General features: G+C 37.0%; 1 protein-coding gene across 5 annotated transcripts in view; it reads right to left on the reverse strand.

Annotated features, from left to right (window-relative positions):
• VPS13C (vacuolar protein sorting 13 homolog C) overlaps window positions 1-13,925 on the reverse strand; it is a 75,085-nt gene that overhangs the window by 9,905 nt on the left and 51,255 nt on the right. For all 5 annotated transcript variants that reach the window (XR_015275859.1, XM_086849219.1, XM_086849220.1 and 2 more), the window contains 21 exons: window positions 13,090-13,479; window positions 12,308-12,412; window positions 11,624-11,788; window positions 11,139-11,267; window positions 10,397-10,530; window positions 10,019-10,145; window positions 9,360-9,595; window positions 8,875-9,025; window positions 7,680-7,820; window positions 6,604-6,685; window positions 6,445-6,514; window positions 5,908-6,019; window positions 5,475-5,588; window positions 4,891-5,027; window positions 4,533-4,614; window positions 4,207-4,320; window positions 3,880-3,955; window positions 3,154-3,317; window positions 2,583-2,628; window positions 1,424-1,547; window positions 671-785 (listed from right to left, as the gene is read on the reverse strand). Coding sequence is in view for 4 of the 5 variants with exons in the window: in XM_086849219.1 (XP_086705345.1) it covers window positions 671-785; window positions 1,424-1,547; window positions 2,583-2,628; window positions 3,154-3,317; window positions 3,880-3,955; window positions 4,207-4,320; window positions 4,533-4,614; window positions 4,891-5,027; window positions 5,475-5,588; window positions 5,908-6,019; window positions 6,445-6,514; window positions 6,604-6,685; window positions 7,680-7,820; window positions 8,875-9,025; window positions 9,360-9,595; window positions 10,019-10,145; window positions 10,397-10,530; window positions 11,139-11,267; window positions 11,624-11,788; window positions 12,308-12,412; window positions 13,090-13,479 (2,814 nt within the window). In the remaining variant the exon portion in view is untranslated. The remainder of the gene's footprint in view (window positions 1-670; window positions 786-1,423; window positions 1,548-2,582; window positions 2,629-3,153; window positions 3,318-3,879; window positions 3,956-4,206; window positions 4,321-4,532; window positions 4,615-4,890; window positions 5,028-5,474; window positions 5,589-5,907; window positions 6,020-6,444; window positions 6,515-6,603; window positions 6,686-7,679; window positions 7,821-8,874; window positions 9,026-9,359; window positions 9,596-10,018; window positions 10,146-10,396; window positions 10,531-11,138; window positions 11,268-11,623; window positions 11,789-12,307; window positions 12,413-13,089; window positions 13,480-13,925) is intronic.

Raw genomic sequence — 13,925 nt, forward strand, 5'->3', positions numbered from 1 at the left:
AGATTTGGTCTTAAAATGTTAATGTAGGCATTTCTTTAACTTTTTAGCAACAGAATAAGCATTTAAAGGTAAGTATTAAGAACACAAAGTCTGAAATACAAATTAACCAGATTCTGACTATCAACAACTTGAAAGCTCATGTTGTTCATCTTCCATATATTAGGTATATCCACATGAGAAAGCAGGCTAAATGTCCACACAGTGCCTATAGCTATGACAGACTGCTATATGAACAACATAAGGAAAAACCAAACAGCAGTATTTTGAAAATTCATGCAGTTTTTTGAACTGCTGATACAACCAAACAATTCAAGGTTTATTGCTTAGTTGCTTAGTCTATAAAAATTTGGAATTATCAAAATGGGGGTTTCTTCACATATTTAAATCTTAATCCTAATAATTCATAATCCTACTACATTCTTCCAGAGCATGAGAAGTGACTACAGAACATAAAACAGATTACACCCTAAACCAGCAATGTGGCAGGTTCCATTTTGCATTCAGCTTACTCCAAGCACTGGGCCTTCCCTGCTATCCAGGCTTGCTTTATGAAATAGGCTGGGGCCAATTTTTACTTCAGATAATGACTGCTACAGATTCATGTAACTTAATCCTTCATGGAACCCCGCAGCTTAGAGAATTTCAACAGTGTTTACAATGCAAAACATACCTCAAATAAATCATATCCCTCAGCTTCCACCCTGTTGTAGGGCCGGATGATGCCATCTTCACGGATGAGGCGTGGGGGACGGAGATTTGACACTTCTTCAGTTGATTCTGCCACCCTGCCATACACAGCACAACATTATTCTGGTAAACTTAATACAATCCTGAGTTTCACCAATACATCTTTAAGAAGTCACCCTTTCACTTGCCACACATCCCACTTACACATCCTGGGTACCCTGCAGATATAAAGACACACTGCTAGTAACAAATCAAAAGTAGCACTAGCCAATTGAACAGCTACAGAATAAGCTGGAGAAGTTTATTCCCAAATGCAAATAATTTACTAAGGGTTCTAAAGTTTATTAACACACTACCCAAACATCCCATTAGAACACAAGGAGCCCCTGATGTGCACTGCTAACCAAATTTCATACTGGGAAGTTTTACTCTGAAAATTTCAGTGGTCTATTTTTCACAGTAAATTTAACTGACATTTCTCCTCAGAGGAAGGAGCAAAAAGAAAAAATGGATTAGTTACTGTCCACCTGAACTACAACACTGCAACATGTTCTCCAAAGCAGCAATTTCCTCATCATCATAAGATACATTTGTTACAGGCTACTGGACATTTCTCAACTTCACACATCATTCTGCTTTTTGTATTTAACAAATAATTGTGTGGCACTGCTGGAGCACTTTACCACTTGGTATCCAACACAGAGGGAGTACTTCAAGACTTCCTCTTGCACCATACCTTTGAATTCCCTGGAAGGTGCTGCTTGCCATATCTACAATGCCTCCTGTCGGGCGGGCTACCACTCCTACAAGCCCCTTTCCAATTCCTTTAAAGAATCCAGCTGCACCTTCTTTTTTAGCCCCTTTAAAAAAAACAGAAACAGAAAAATAAATGTTTTCATGACCTACTTAACCAGAGAATTAAAGTATTACTGCTAGAGGGGAACTGTTTTCTCTTGGAAACAGGCCACAGCCATTGATTGCACAGAGTCCTGTTGTACAAAGAGCTGCCTGTGGAAAGTCACTCACTGCTTCCTGATCTGCTCAGATACATCACTGGTCACTTAATACCTCACCAGACTCTGGAGGGCCCAGAACTGAGATGTTATCAAGATTCTTGTTCTCACACTTTCAGTCTGGACTATAGGCCAATAGATTAAGTTTTTATAGGTTGATAGTAAGAACAAAATATTCTGAAGATGCTAAGATGTACAAGTATGATAGAAGTTAACTATTTCTGTCTCCAAATTACATTGTTCTGGTGATATACAACTATGGGAGAACCAAAGGAGTGTTCAGAAAGCAGGTGTGGTCACCCACCCAAGAGACAAGGACTACATATCAAAGTACCGCACAAAAACTATAAAATACCACGCAGTTACAATTGACTCCCAACACTCAAATCACTGCCACTTGAAGATTAATAAGAGGCATTTTAACCTGGATATTTTTCATCATCTATCATTTTCATGAAGTAACAGGAACAAATACTGACTTCAGGCATAAAACAAAATTTGATTTTTAAGAGTTCTCTGACCTTTGGAGTTCCAAAAAACTTTTTCAGCTGTCCAGCTGAAAGGTGATTTTTACTTTATTATTTTTACCATCTTTATTCTGGCTTCAGACAATAAATTGGGTACTACAGTAGGCCTAACAAAATACATCACAATGACAACCCCTCCTTAAGTCATACAAAGGTTTAAAAGGTGGTAAAGCCAATAACAGGTATAATTATATAACAGGCATATATTTGAGGAAATCATCATGCAAATTCATATTTGATTAAGAAATATAAAATCTTGCTATATCTTAGCATCACCATACTTGAATGGATATTTCTTAATACTACAAAATAAATTGCAAAGTATTGAGAAACCACTTAAGGACTTTGTGCTTACCTTCTACTGGTTTAGTGATGATGCCTGTCACACCTCCAACAACACCCTAAAGCAAAGATAATTAAGTTCCCAATGAGAAACTGGAACACTGTCAGTCCAACTGGGCAACCTGTTGTCTCATATCCTGATTTTAATATTTAACAATGTGAAGTTCAATATCAAAAACAGTGTTTGGCTGGAGGGGTTGGCTTTGTTTATTCTCTTTTTATTTTTAAGAAAACTATAACTGAGGGAAAGATTTGAATGACAGAATTGACTGCAAGGTCAAGTAAGGGCCCAGTTACCTTAATTACCTAACACATTTGTTGAATATGACTAAGTATTTATTTATTTGTACAATTCACAGGATATATTGTTATTTCCCATTTGAGATCCTAACTTCAATTCCTCAGGTTGACCAGAAACATGACCTCAAACAGTACAGCTGATGAACTACACTGAGTCTCCTATAAACCCACTGTCTGTTTGTCTCTTCTGCTTAGTTAATTAACCAACAAAAAAGATACCAAACTTTCTTGCAGGTGACTTTCAAGCAGGTTGGCACATCAAACACCCATCTCCAAATCCATACCCGTAACAGGCCTTTTCCTCCTTTGGCCAGGCTCTCCCCAAAGTCTTTTGGCTGCCGACCCATTTCCTCTCTCCTTTTCTGCTGAAATTCTTCATCCAGAGTAATGGCAGCCAAGCCTTTGCCAACAGTACCAGTGATCCTGGACACCATCCCTGCTGCACCACCTGAGGGAACAGGGCAGAGAGTAAAAGTTATTGTGCTTTCACAGTTTAAGAGCAGACAACACACAGGGAGCCAACAAGTTCAGAGCAATTTCCCTTCATTTTCCGTTTAGATATGATGAATTCACACAGAGCCCCACCTTGTCCATGAGAAGACTCCAGAATCTGATCTGATATCCATACATACAGCAACAGGGAATACTTACAGCACTTCACTACCTCTCACATAGCATAATGGATGAAATAGTGTTTTCTCTAATTACTATCAAGACACATCTAAATAAAAATCTAAGGTAATTTTAACAGAACACTTCTCAGGCTTCACCAGATATTTTAGGACCATTAAAATTATGCTTCTGATTTATCCAGAGCATGTTACTAATTTAGTTATATAGGCAATGTTTCTCACATTGGTTGCTCAGTCTACAAACAGATATTTAGATGGTCTCAGTAAATTATGTGTGAATGACCTATATCACAAATACTGGCAACAGTATGACAACCTTAAATGCTCACTAGAAAAATAATGTGGGAATTAACCAAAAAAGAACATTATGACACCTACCCACTGTGTGCCCAAGAAGACTTCTAACACCAATTACAAAACCTTCAGCAAATTCTTCAGGTCCTTGAACAGCACCCTAAAAATTAAATTTATTAGGAATAGCAGAAAACTGCACAATGATGTATCTGTTTCAAGAAAAACTAGTGATTCCTTTACATTGATGAAAGTAAGGCCATCTGAATAGGCTATTTCTTTGAAATTCACATTAAAAAATACTGCTGCCTGCCTGTGCAGGGAGTGGAGTACAGTGACAACAAACCATAACCCTAGCAGTACATTCAGACTTTACAATTATAAAGACACAGTTAAAGAATCAGGATCTCATACCTGAAATGGCTCATAGAAGAAAGCTTCAACTCCCTCAGACAAACCTCTGATCAGCCCAAATGGATTTCCAAGAACATCTAATCCAAGTACAAGAACATACATCTGTTTCAGGAACTAAATGATAAGGGAAGAAAAAAAGGCAAACAACAATAGCAGTGTTATGAGCTGTTGTCACACACGTCAGAACCTAAGCCTGGTTCATTTTCTAATTTACTGCCCAAGCAAGGTGTTAGAGTGCCCAGCTAAGTATTTGATGAAGAAAATGAAAATCTTCTTGAAAACACATACTCAAAATTTAACACAAAGGCTTGACTAAATAAGCTTACTTGTTCACTATAATGTCTAATAACTCTCGTCCTCAGTTGATCTGTCTTGTAGAACTGGTATTTAATTTCAAAGAAAGCAAGTCTGAAAGACAAGTGATCATACATTAGTTAAAGATACCCTTCTTCATTCAAATACATCTCTGCTTTCCTTCAGAGAATCCTGAAGACTATTGCCTTAAAAGGATTCCAAATCCCATCTTCCCTCCATTCCTCTCTTTCTCCTAAGGCTGTACAAACTTATACTAGAGTCAGACAGCAAGGTTTACCATGGATCCAATAATTAAGTGTATAGCAGCTTTAATCAAAGTATTAAACAAAAAACCCAAACAAACAACCCCAGACAATTTTACTTGCTTACTTGAAAATAAGATCATCTACATCTGTTAGAGTAGCTCCAATACTTTTCAACAGCAAATTCAGAGAATGGATGGCTATCATTTCTTCCCCCTTGTCTGATGCTTCTCCACCAGAAGCCAGAGACAAACTCAAATGCAACTGTCAAGGCAGAATTAGTAAAACAAGACAAATCAAGACCAAGGAAATGCCAAACCAAAGCAGACAGGTTGGGTGGTGCACATGAAAACGAATCGGTGATGAAAGTTGAGGAAAGCTATCATTTCATCTACTGATGATTTTTCTTCCCTTCTCCAAAAAAATCTAACTGCTTCAAGAGAGAAATTAAGATAATCCCATGAAAGTGTATTTTAATACAGTTTATGATACATTCCTTTATACAATATTTTATCTGGCTTTCAGCATTATTATACCCGTTGATTCTTCCCACTTAGTTATGCTTAAAGGTCTGTTAGTACTCATGGGCAACAGAGGAAGTTTTCCAGCAAAGGATTAAATTCTAGAGAATGTAAAATCCCCTCTAGAGATGTATTTACTGTAATGAATTAATTGGATGTTTTATTAACCAATAATCTCTCTATCACATACCTTAATTGGAGAAATATGGAAATGTTCAAAGAAGCTGAGCATTGACAGGTCTGTTAGGGAAGAGTCCATTAGCTCGGTGTTAAGTGCATCCACATCTTGCTGAATTAATTTAGACTGGTTTCAATATTTAAAAAAAAAAACAAATAAGTTAATTTCATCCATATATGTAATACAATTAATCATATTATATCTAAAGGTAGTTATATATATAAATGAACAGTAGAAAAAATAATCAAAGTTAAATACAGTTAATTAATTAGTGAAATATGAGTGTACTAATGAATTCAGGGATAGAAAAAAAAAACCCAAACAACCCATAACAAACACAAAATTCTGGGTGATTTTTCCATTTTATATTATATTGACATTCACTTAAATTGCTCAATCACTTATTGTCTCATTCCAGCAAAAGTCAGTTTCTCTCATACATTACCCTTCGTCTTTCAGCTTCTGGGTCTGTAGATGGAGTGAAAAGTTCACTAAGTGCTCCTAAAAATCCTTGATCAATTTTCAGTGCCATTTCCTGGATAAGAACCATGAAGTACCTAAAATGGGAAAAAAAGTGTATACTTCTATAAATTTAACTTAAATATTACATGCTTAGCCTACACAAGTGAAGTCTTGCTATGCAATGTCACATATTAGAATTTAGTTTATTAACTGTTAATTTATAGTTAGAAGTGATTACTGGCCAGCACTGCACAGCAAACAGACACACAGCTCTGACACTGTAGTGCAAGAAAGAAATAATTCTGATTCCTAAAGAATTTGCATAACAGTCCCTTCACGTGGTCAGTCCTTATTTTCTAAAAGTAAGTTCCTTTTTGAACAATGTTTTTTTTCCCTGGAGACATTTAAAAACTCAATCTGAAGTCAAGAGTGGTTTGGATAGAACAAACTTTAGAACAAAGTTCCCTTCTAAAATACATTACACCTCTAAAATCAAATTACAATACACTGTTACACTCACTTGAACTGCAGGACTTGGCTGTACTCATTGAATCTAGTGATGATGCTGATATCAATGAAGGGTTTTGGTTCTAAAGAGAAAAAAACACTTAAAAATAAATTGCCAAGCCCCTACTTTCAAGGCTGAGTAAATCTGATATTAGTATAGGCTTTCTCTTACCTGAATCCAAAGCAATCGACTTGGGAGGGGCCACAGGGTGAAATACAACAGGAAACGTCGATCCTGGTAATTGATTATCTACCTAAAAAACATTGCATAATTACAGGAATATTTTAGTGACATGATAATCAAACACAGTTCATATTTTAGAAGACTTGAGTAGCTTGTTTATAAATTGTGTTGAAGAGAAAAAGGATTACTGTGGTATCATTGTGGAATGTTACTCATTGAGTTAGAAAAGGTGAGATGGGTGCAAGTGCTGCACAAGGGATGCTTAGAGAGGTTCACACCCACAAAGACTCAAGGTCTGCAGCTGATGGCACACATTGACTGCATAGTGAAAACCACCTTCAGGCACAAGTAAAAACAAAATGAAAGGTAGAAGGAAAGGGCAAACTTCCCCACCAGCTGGTCAGAAAAAGCACCAGGATCCTCAGTGAAGGGCAGCAAATGGAGATGAAGATGGCAATGATGATCACTCAACATTATTTCCCTCTAGCACTGAACAGTTCTCACTAGTACCTGCTAAAGTGCTCCACTGGCAAATTTAGCAACACTATTATTACTGACTGGACTATGCTGATCTGCTGCAAGTGTTGTACATTAATTCAGTGTTAATATTAAAGTAGATACATTATTGCATACTATTTTAGCATATTTAAATGTCTGTTCTCTACTTTCCATTAGACAAACAGTTTTTGTACTAAAGGTCTCTAAACCCCTAGATATGCTCTGTAGAATAATGTTACACTTCTGTGTAAAAACTACAGTAAACAAATTTTGAAAAAGGTTGAGGTCTGCTTTAAAACACCAAAACACAGCTCCTTAGAAATTAACTCTCCATCATAGCACCCGCCTTTACATTAGCACACAGATTTGTGGGATTCTTTCCATACTATTTGCAAAATCCTAGGATGACAGTTCAGCAAGACTTTTCCATCCCAGCATCCCTGCTACTCTGCTGCAGTGAGCAAAGCACCACATGCACAAGATTTGGAGATACTTCTTCACATAAAAGAATAAAATTAAAGCCTAATGTGTGTCTTTAGTTTCAAAACCAGAGGAAGGAGTGGTACCTGCAGCCAATACAACTGAGCCCGTAAGCTTCTTTGGTGGGGTGATTGTTTGAATTCAACCTGAATTCCTGACAGGAAGTTACGGCGGATGCTGCATCTGACAGGGAGACGCATTTCCATTGGAGACTTACTGAAATTCACCTGCAAATGTAAGAGAGCAGAGCTAAGATACAGTTTAATTTGGGAAACTATAAAATGGTACATTACTAGTTAACAGACTGGCAAATAAACCCTGTGGTTTTCTTTATTATCAGATCATAAGGCTACTGAATTTCTCCATCTAATTAACTGCATGGAGAGTAGTGAAAGCCACCAGTCAGTCTGACAAGGACATTACATTGCAGCTTTAGTTGTCCCCACAGGAAGCTCTGTGTCATCTAAGTAGCTATTTCTTCATGAGTTATATATTACACTGACATAATTAAAGATATTTATATGCAGATGACTACTTTCCCAGCTGACATTTTTCCCCTGTTCCTGAAACTTTTAAGTTAAGAGAAGCAGAAGCATAAACCTCTCCTTTATTGTGAGTGAAATGCAATCACCTACAGATAAAAGATTTGATACGATGTACTATAAATGCACAACTGCAATGGTCAAAACTCGAGTATTCAAAGAGCTGAGGCTATAGACATGTTTTTCAAATGAAAGGATGATACAGGAAACAAGCCTGACTATGGTACTATAAAATGATTGTATTGGACTTAGCCATTTGAATACACTCGTTATGCATGGAATACAGCTATGTATAATTAATGTCTGAACAAGCTCAGGTAAGTGGATTAATTTCAAGTCCTTGAACACTGCAGACTCCTTTACCATATCAAGTAATGGAAACTGCACCTTATTAAGAAGCTAAAATCAAAATTTCTGCTAAGAATTCAGGGTATATACCACAAATACAGGTTCACAACTAACATGTAGACACCAGTAATCTTTTTCACCACACAAAAGAAAAATCGTTTGAAATTCTTACTTCATAATACAAGCCTGGATAATACCTCAGTATCGCCTCAGTATCACCACAAGACGAAAACATTCTAATGTGTAAAATGTGCAACTATTTAAATAAGTATCTTGCCTCTTGTTCCTGTCTCTCTTCACACAGCATCTATCCCAACTTAGCAAACCAGAAATCTGCTTTAACTGCTGCACTTGTTCTGCAAGCATTTAAACACTGAAACTCAATCCATACCTCAGTATTGCTGTCCAGTTTATGCCAGCCAGGACCTTGGAAAGCACTCTTGGAGAGATATTTTTGATATGCTTGTTCCAATAGGTTTATTTGCTTTTGATTAAATGGTTTCCACTTTTGCCTTGGTTTCTGTTCCCAAACAACATCAGAACTGCAAAACAAATAACAAAGTTATTATCAGTATAATCATTTCAGAGTACTTCTACTTTTCTTCTGCATGCAAACCCTGTAATGTATATTTTTCTAATTTCTCAGTCTCAAAAAACCCTATTATGTCTTTTTTTAACATAAGCTAAAAAAAGGAGGCAGTTAAATCCTATTGGTTCTATTTCCACAATAGGAGGAAATGCAAAACTTAATTTTAATTAAAAATGTTTATCTTAATTAAACTTGAAACATATCCCCTTTAACTCTATTGCTAAAATTATAATATGCTGGGAAATTTTGATTATTCAAAGGAATATTTACACTTCCATGTGCAGTACCTAGTAATTCCTATGTAAGAGATTTCTTTTTTATTTTCATTGTTAACTAGAGAAAGTCCAAGACTATGGATTGACAGGTTTATTTCTTGATCAGGTTGCTCCAGCTCCTCTGCCTGCCGTGCTTTAGAAATCAATGCCACATCATCTGTGAAAAGCAGCACTCGCTGGCGTCCATCCAGGAAGGACACCCAGTGAATTTGAGTATTTGCATTGTAAGGGAACTGGCCACAGTCATCCTGTATTAGGGGGAAAGAAAGCATATTACATGAGTAAATCCCTGATGTTGCTCTATGTGTATAAGCAAGTTTACAGACAAACACAAACCAGAACTCAGTATTTTTCCTGTTTGTTCAGCTCACTGCATTGTCCTGACTTGGTTGCACCTTGTACCCTAACACTGGAAAGAAGTTTTGAGATCAGGATATTTTTTTCCCCCCTTTTGTAAACTAAACATTCCAGCAGTATTTGTGGCTTAGAATAATATTGGAAATCATTAGGAAACAAAGGCCTTCAAAGCAAAGCAAAATGCTTGTAACCTTAGTAATGGCAGAAGAAGGCTATAAATCATATAGCATGAAACAGTAAAACCACACAATTACCAGACAATTGGAATAGTCCTAAATTAGTTCAGCTTTTACTTCTCCCCTTATGAAACTTACCTTAAGTAGGTCATGTTCACCAAAACTTTGAGAGTAACCCCAAGTAAATTTTCTCGGTTTGGTTGGATCTGTCCAGGCAAAGAGGCATACTTGCTTTGGTTTCAACTCCATTTCCTCTTGTAATCCACTGCAGGTTAAAAGAAAAGGTGAAAATAATACAATTCCCTGGTTAAAAGCACTGATGGAAGTGGTGCAAACCCCAGTACTAAACACTCCACCCCTCCAGCAGCAAGGCATGAAGGGACTAAGCTATTCACCCCATACAAATCCAGCTGTAGGCTCATAAGCTCTTGGTGATACCCATGCGATATTTTGGTGATGTTTAACCAGGATATTCCCTGGTTAAACAAGCAATGGTGAATTGTTTCTTTCACATACCTCTGTTTATATCTGAGAGAGTCCCATGGGGTGTGGTTAACAATCAGAGCTGGGGCAGCTCCCTCGTGGTAATCCGTGAAGCTTATCACAGTAGAATGTTCTGAGACATTCACATCTACCAGCAAGCCCCCATTCTGAAGAGAAAGCCACACAAAGCCCAGTTCATTAATTCAAGTAGAACATTAGTAATTAAGTAATACATTAATTCAAGTTAAAACTAATATTTTGATTTATACCCAAAGACTTTACTGAACACAGTACCTTTATAAACACATTCCCTAATGCTAGGTTAGGGTGAGCTCTGAAATTATAACATTCTTCATTTGAGTCAAATTAATTTAACCATGAACTGTGTGTCTCCAACATGTAATAGCTTATCAAGAAATCCTAAAATAGACTGTATTTTTGTTACCTATTTAAACAAACTGAAGGCACCCAAGACATATCCTCTGCAGAAAGCCCAGATGTCAGAAGTGCAGTAAACCATTGTAACTTAATAACAATAGAGCTGTTCAGTTTCCTGTAAGCTTGTCACAAGTAAATCAACTTGACTAAACAGCTATGAAAACATCAGCAACACAACAAACTTGACTCATAACTTTTTTTACACAATGGAACTGAATGAAGTACAGTGTACCCATAACTTAAGACACAAGGTTTTGATATTGATGATTTCATTGAGTCAAGCTACCATAGGGCTAAAATGGAGAATTAACAGCAGGCTACACAAAGTAAGTCTCACCAATTCTTCCAGTTTCAGCAGAGTACCATTATCCTGGGCTTTAAACAGGAATGGTTTGGATGAGCTTTCAAAGCCAACTACTCTTACACAAAGTTCACCAGATGAGTTTTCAGGCCAAAATGGAAGGCACTGTAAGACAAGAAATACACGTGACTTAAACATTTCATATATGTCCAATATGGTAACCCAGCAGTAAATCAAACAGATTTGTGTGGCTAAGACTATTTCACATGCCTTAGTTCTTACCCAAGTATCTCTTGATGAACATATCTACATCTACACTAAGTTACCTAAACTGAAGGACTTGATTAATATACCAGCATATGCAAGCTGTACTGTTCAGGTTCTGTTGGGATGTGAAATATCCACGTCATGCCATCAGAAAAGACAGCTTCCATAAGAGAACTGCTCTTCCCTGAAGTGACACCTAAACACCAGTTGTTTGCCTACAATGACATCAAAAGGAAAAAAACATGAAACATTACCTCTGAAGCTGAGATGTAATTCCATTTATTAGTTGGAAGAGAACCATTAGGACCAATTTCTCCAACTTCAAGTTCCAGAGAAGATTTGTTTGCTATTGTGTAGAATGGTGTGAAGGTAACTATCCTAGTAAGGTTGAAACTGCTCATTCTGATGCTAACTCCAACCTGTTGAACAAGGAGAATTTAAGCAAATCATCAACATCAAGCTAAGAAGAAAAGTCAGGATGGAAAAAATAGGAAAGCAAACGTCAGTGTAATTACGTTCTGTCCACCTGAAGTCAAAACACCAAACATGCAGTAAAACCAGCAGATTACACAACACAACTAACCCAAGAGTAAAGTGACAGGCTTAGCATTTTGCAGCTGTAGCTTTTGTGGGGAAAATCCACCAGAAATCCCTCTAGAGTAAAGCATGACAACTTAAAATGACCATTATAATCAGAAAACAGTTAAAGAGTACATGAAAACAAACTCCCCACATCTCTTTACTCTGCTTAATTGTGGAAATATAGTCTTGAACGAGGAGTGCAGATCTGAACACTTGCAACCAGTTGTGAACAATTATCTCCACTATGCATGTTCACCATTGTGTTTTCAAACAGCCAAGCACTACACATTTGTAGAAAAGAAGTCAAGCCAAAAGAACCTAAAGAGAGCTTCACAAATCACTGAAACAGATCTTACCAGATAGTCCATGTAATTAGTTGAACACCTGACACATCCATAGCTTCCTACAGTATCGAGGGAAAAGCTATTGGACCAAGTGCTAGTTGAAATACAGAGCTGGATCTACACACAAAAAACAACAACATGCAAAATAATTCAGTAAACTCATTTTCATTCTTTAGTTAATGCATTATGGAATGCCATTTTATAGCACATACAGCAATGCAAAAACAACATTTCAGTGCTTTTAACACGTTTCATAAATTAGAACAATCTAAGAATGTAGTATCACTATTCACATTCTGATTTATTAATCTGTGATCGAGTTCTGGGAAAGATGTTACAGTAAAAGGTATCAAAGGAGAGTAGTCCTCATTGATTCATGCTCATGACAGCACACATAGTGGGAAAAAAGCCCACAACTTTGTGATGCTTCAAAAAAACTTGAAGAGATGGAAAGAAATAATCAAATGAGCACTGTTTTTCAACCATTTCTTCAACTATCATTAGGTAAAAAAAGTTATTTAGGAGGAATGAAGGGCCACTTCCAAAAAACCTTCTACTGCAGTACTCTTCACTTGACCATGTAAACATCATAACAAAATCAAAACAAAAGGAATGTGTTTAACACAAAACAGAATTTTTATAATGTGCATTTCAAATGTCCAAGTACTAAAGAAAGCAGCAGTCAAATTAGTCTTTAGACTTCAAAACTACATAAAAATATTCCTTATATAAAATGTGTGTATGTTTTCCCCCTCAGAGCATAGCCTAAAGACTGCCATCTAAAGTAAGCATACCTTGTTCTTACTAAAGATATTTTTCTTTTTAAATGAAAACAAAACAATATCTCTGTAGTCTGCTGGATGCTTCACGTGAGTGTCTTCAGCTCGGTACTGGAGAACACGGGAAGTCTTGTTGATGATCCAGTAGGGACTGAACACGGACAAGACCATATGGCTGCCGATCCGCCTGGAATGGATGTAAACATCCACAGACATCTCTGAGACAGAATGAGATGTGAAACGCACAGGAAAAAATTCAGGCATCCCATCACAAATTTTAAGATGGCCATTCCAGTCTTTGCCTTGATATTTTAACAACACAAGCTCCATTATTTCTCCACTGATTCTTGAATGAAAAACATCTGCAGCGCTCCCTTCAGTTAATTCACGGGCTTCTGCGGTTCCCTGTAGCAAAATCAGACAAGGCAAATCAAGTTCTCAACACATAAATTTTAGGTGTTTAAGAACCAGCATTTTATTCTCTTGTAGGATATACATTTCAGACACCTCAGTAATCCATGTCCTAATCTCCAATCACTTTCACTTGAGATTGAGCCTGTGAATCATTTGAGATCAACAGCACTTGCAGAGCAGTAAAGACTGCTTAATTCAGGATTTCAGGAAGGCAAACTAGTTCTAACATATCCCCTGTTTCCACTTCCTCCCTTTCTCTTCCATGGTTTCCAAAGGCTTTTGGCAATGAGTTCTTATTCATACTTTTACAATGGGTGTAATACTGTATTGGACTATGCTGAGATATACAGCCAGGATTTTTCACACTTAAGATACAAACCTGCCCCTTCTGCCATACTATTTGGTAGCACAACTTTGCTCAGGCAGTAGCATCCAAC

This window comes from Cyanistes caeruleus, chromosome 13 (assembly GCF_971803275.1).
Source record: "Cyanistes caeruleus chromosome 13, bCyaCae1.hap1.1, whole genome shotgun sequence".
Taxonomy (NCBI): domain Eukaryota; kingdom Metazoa; phylum Chordata; class Aves; order Passeriformes; family Paridae; genus Cyanistes; species Cyanistes caeruleus.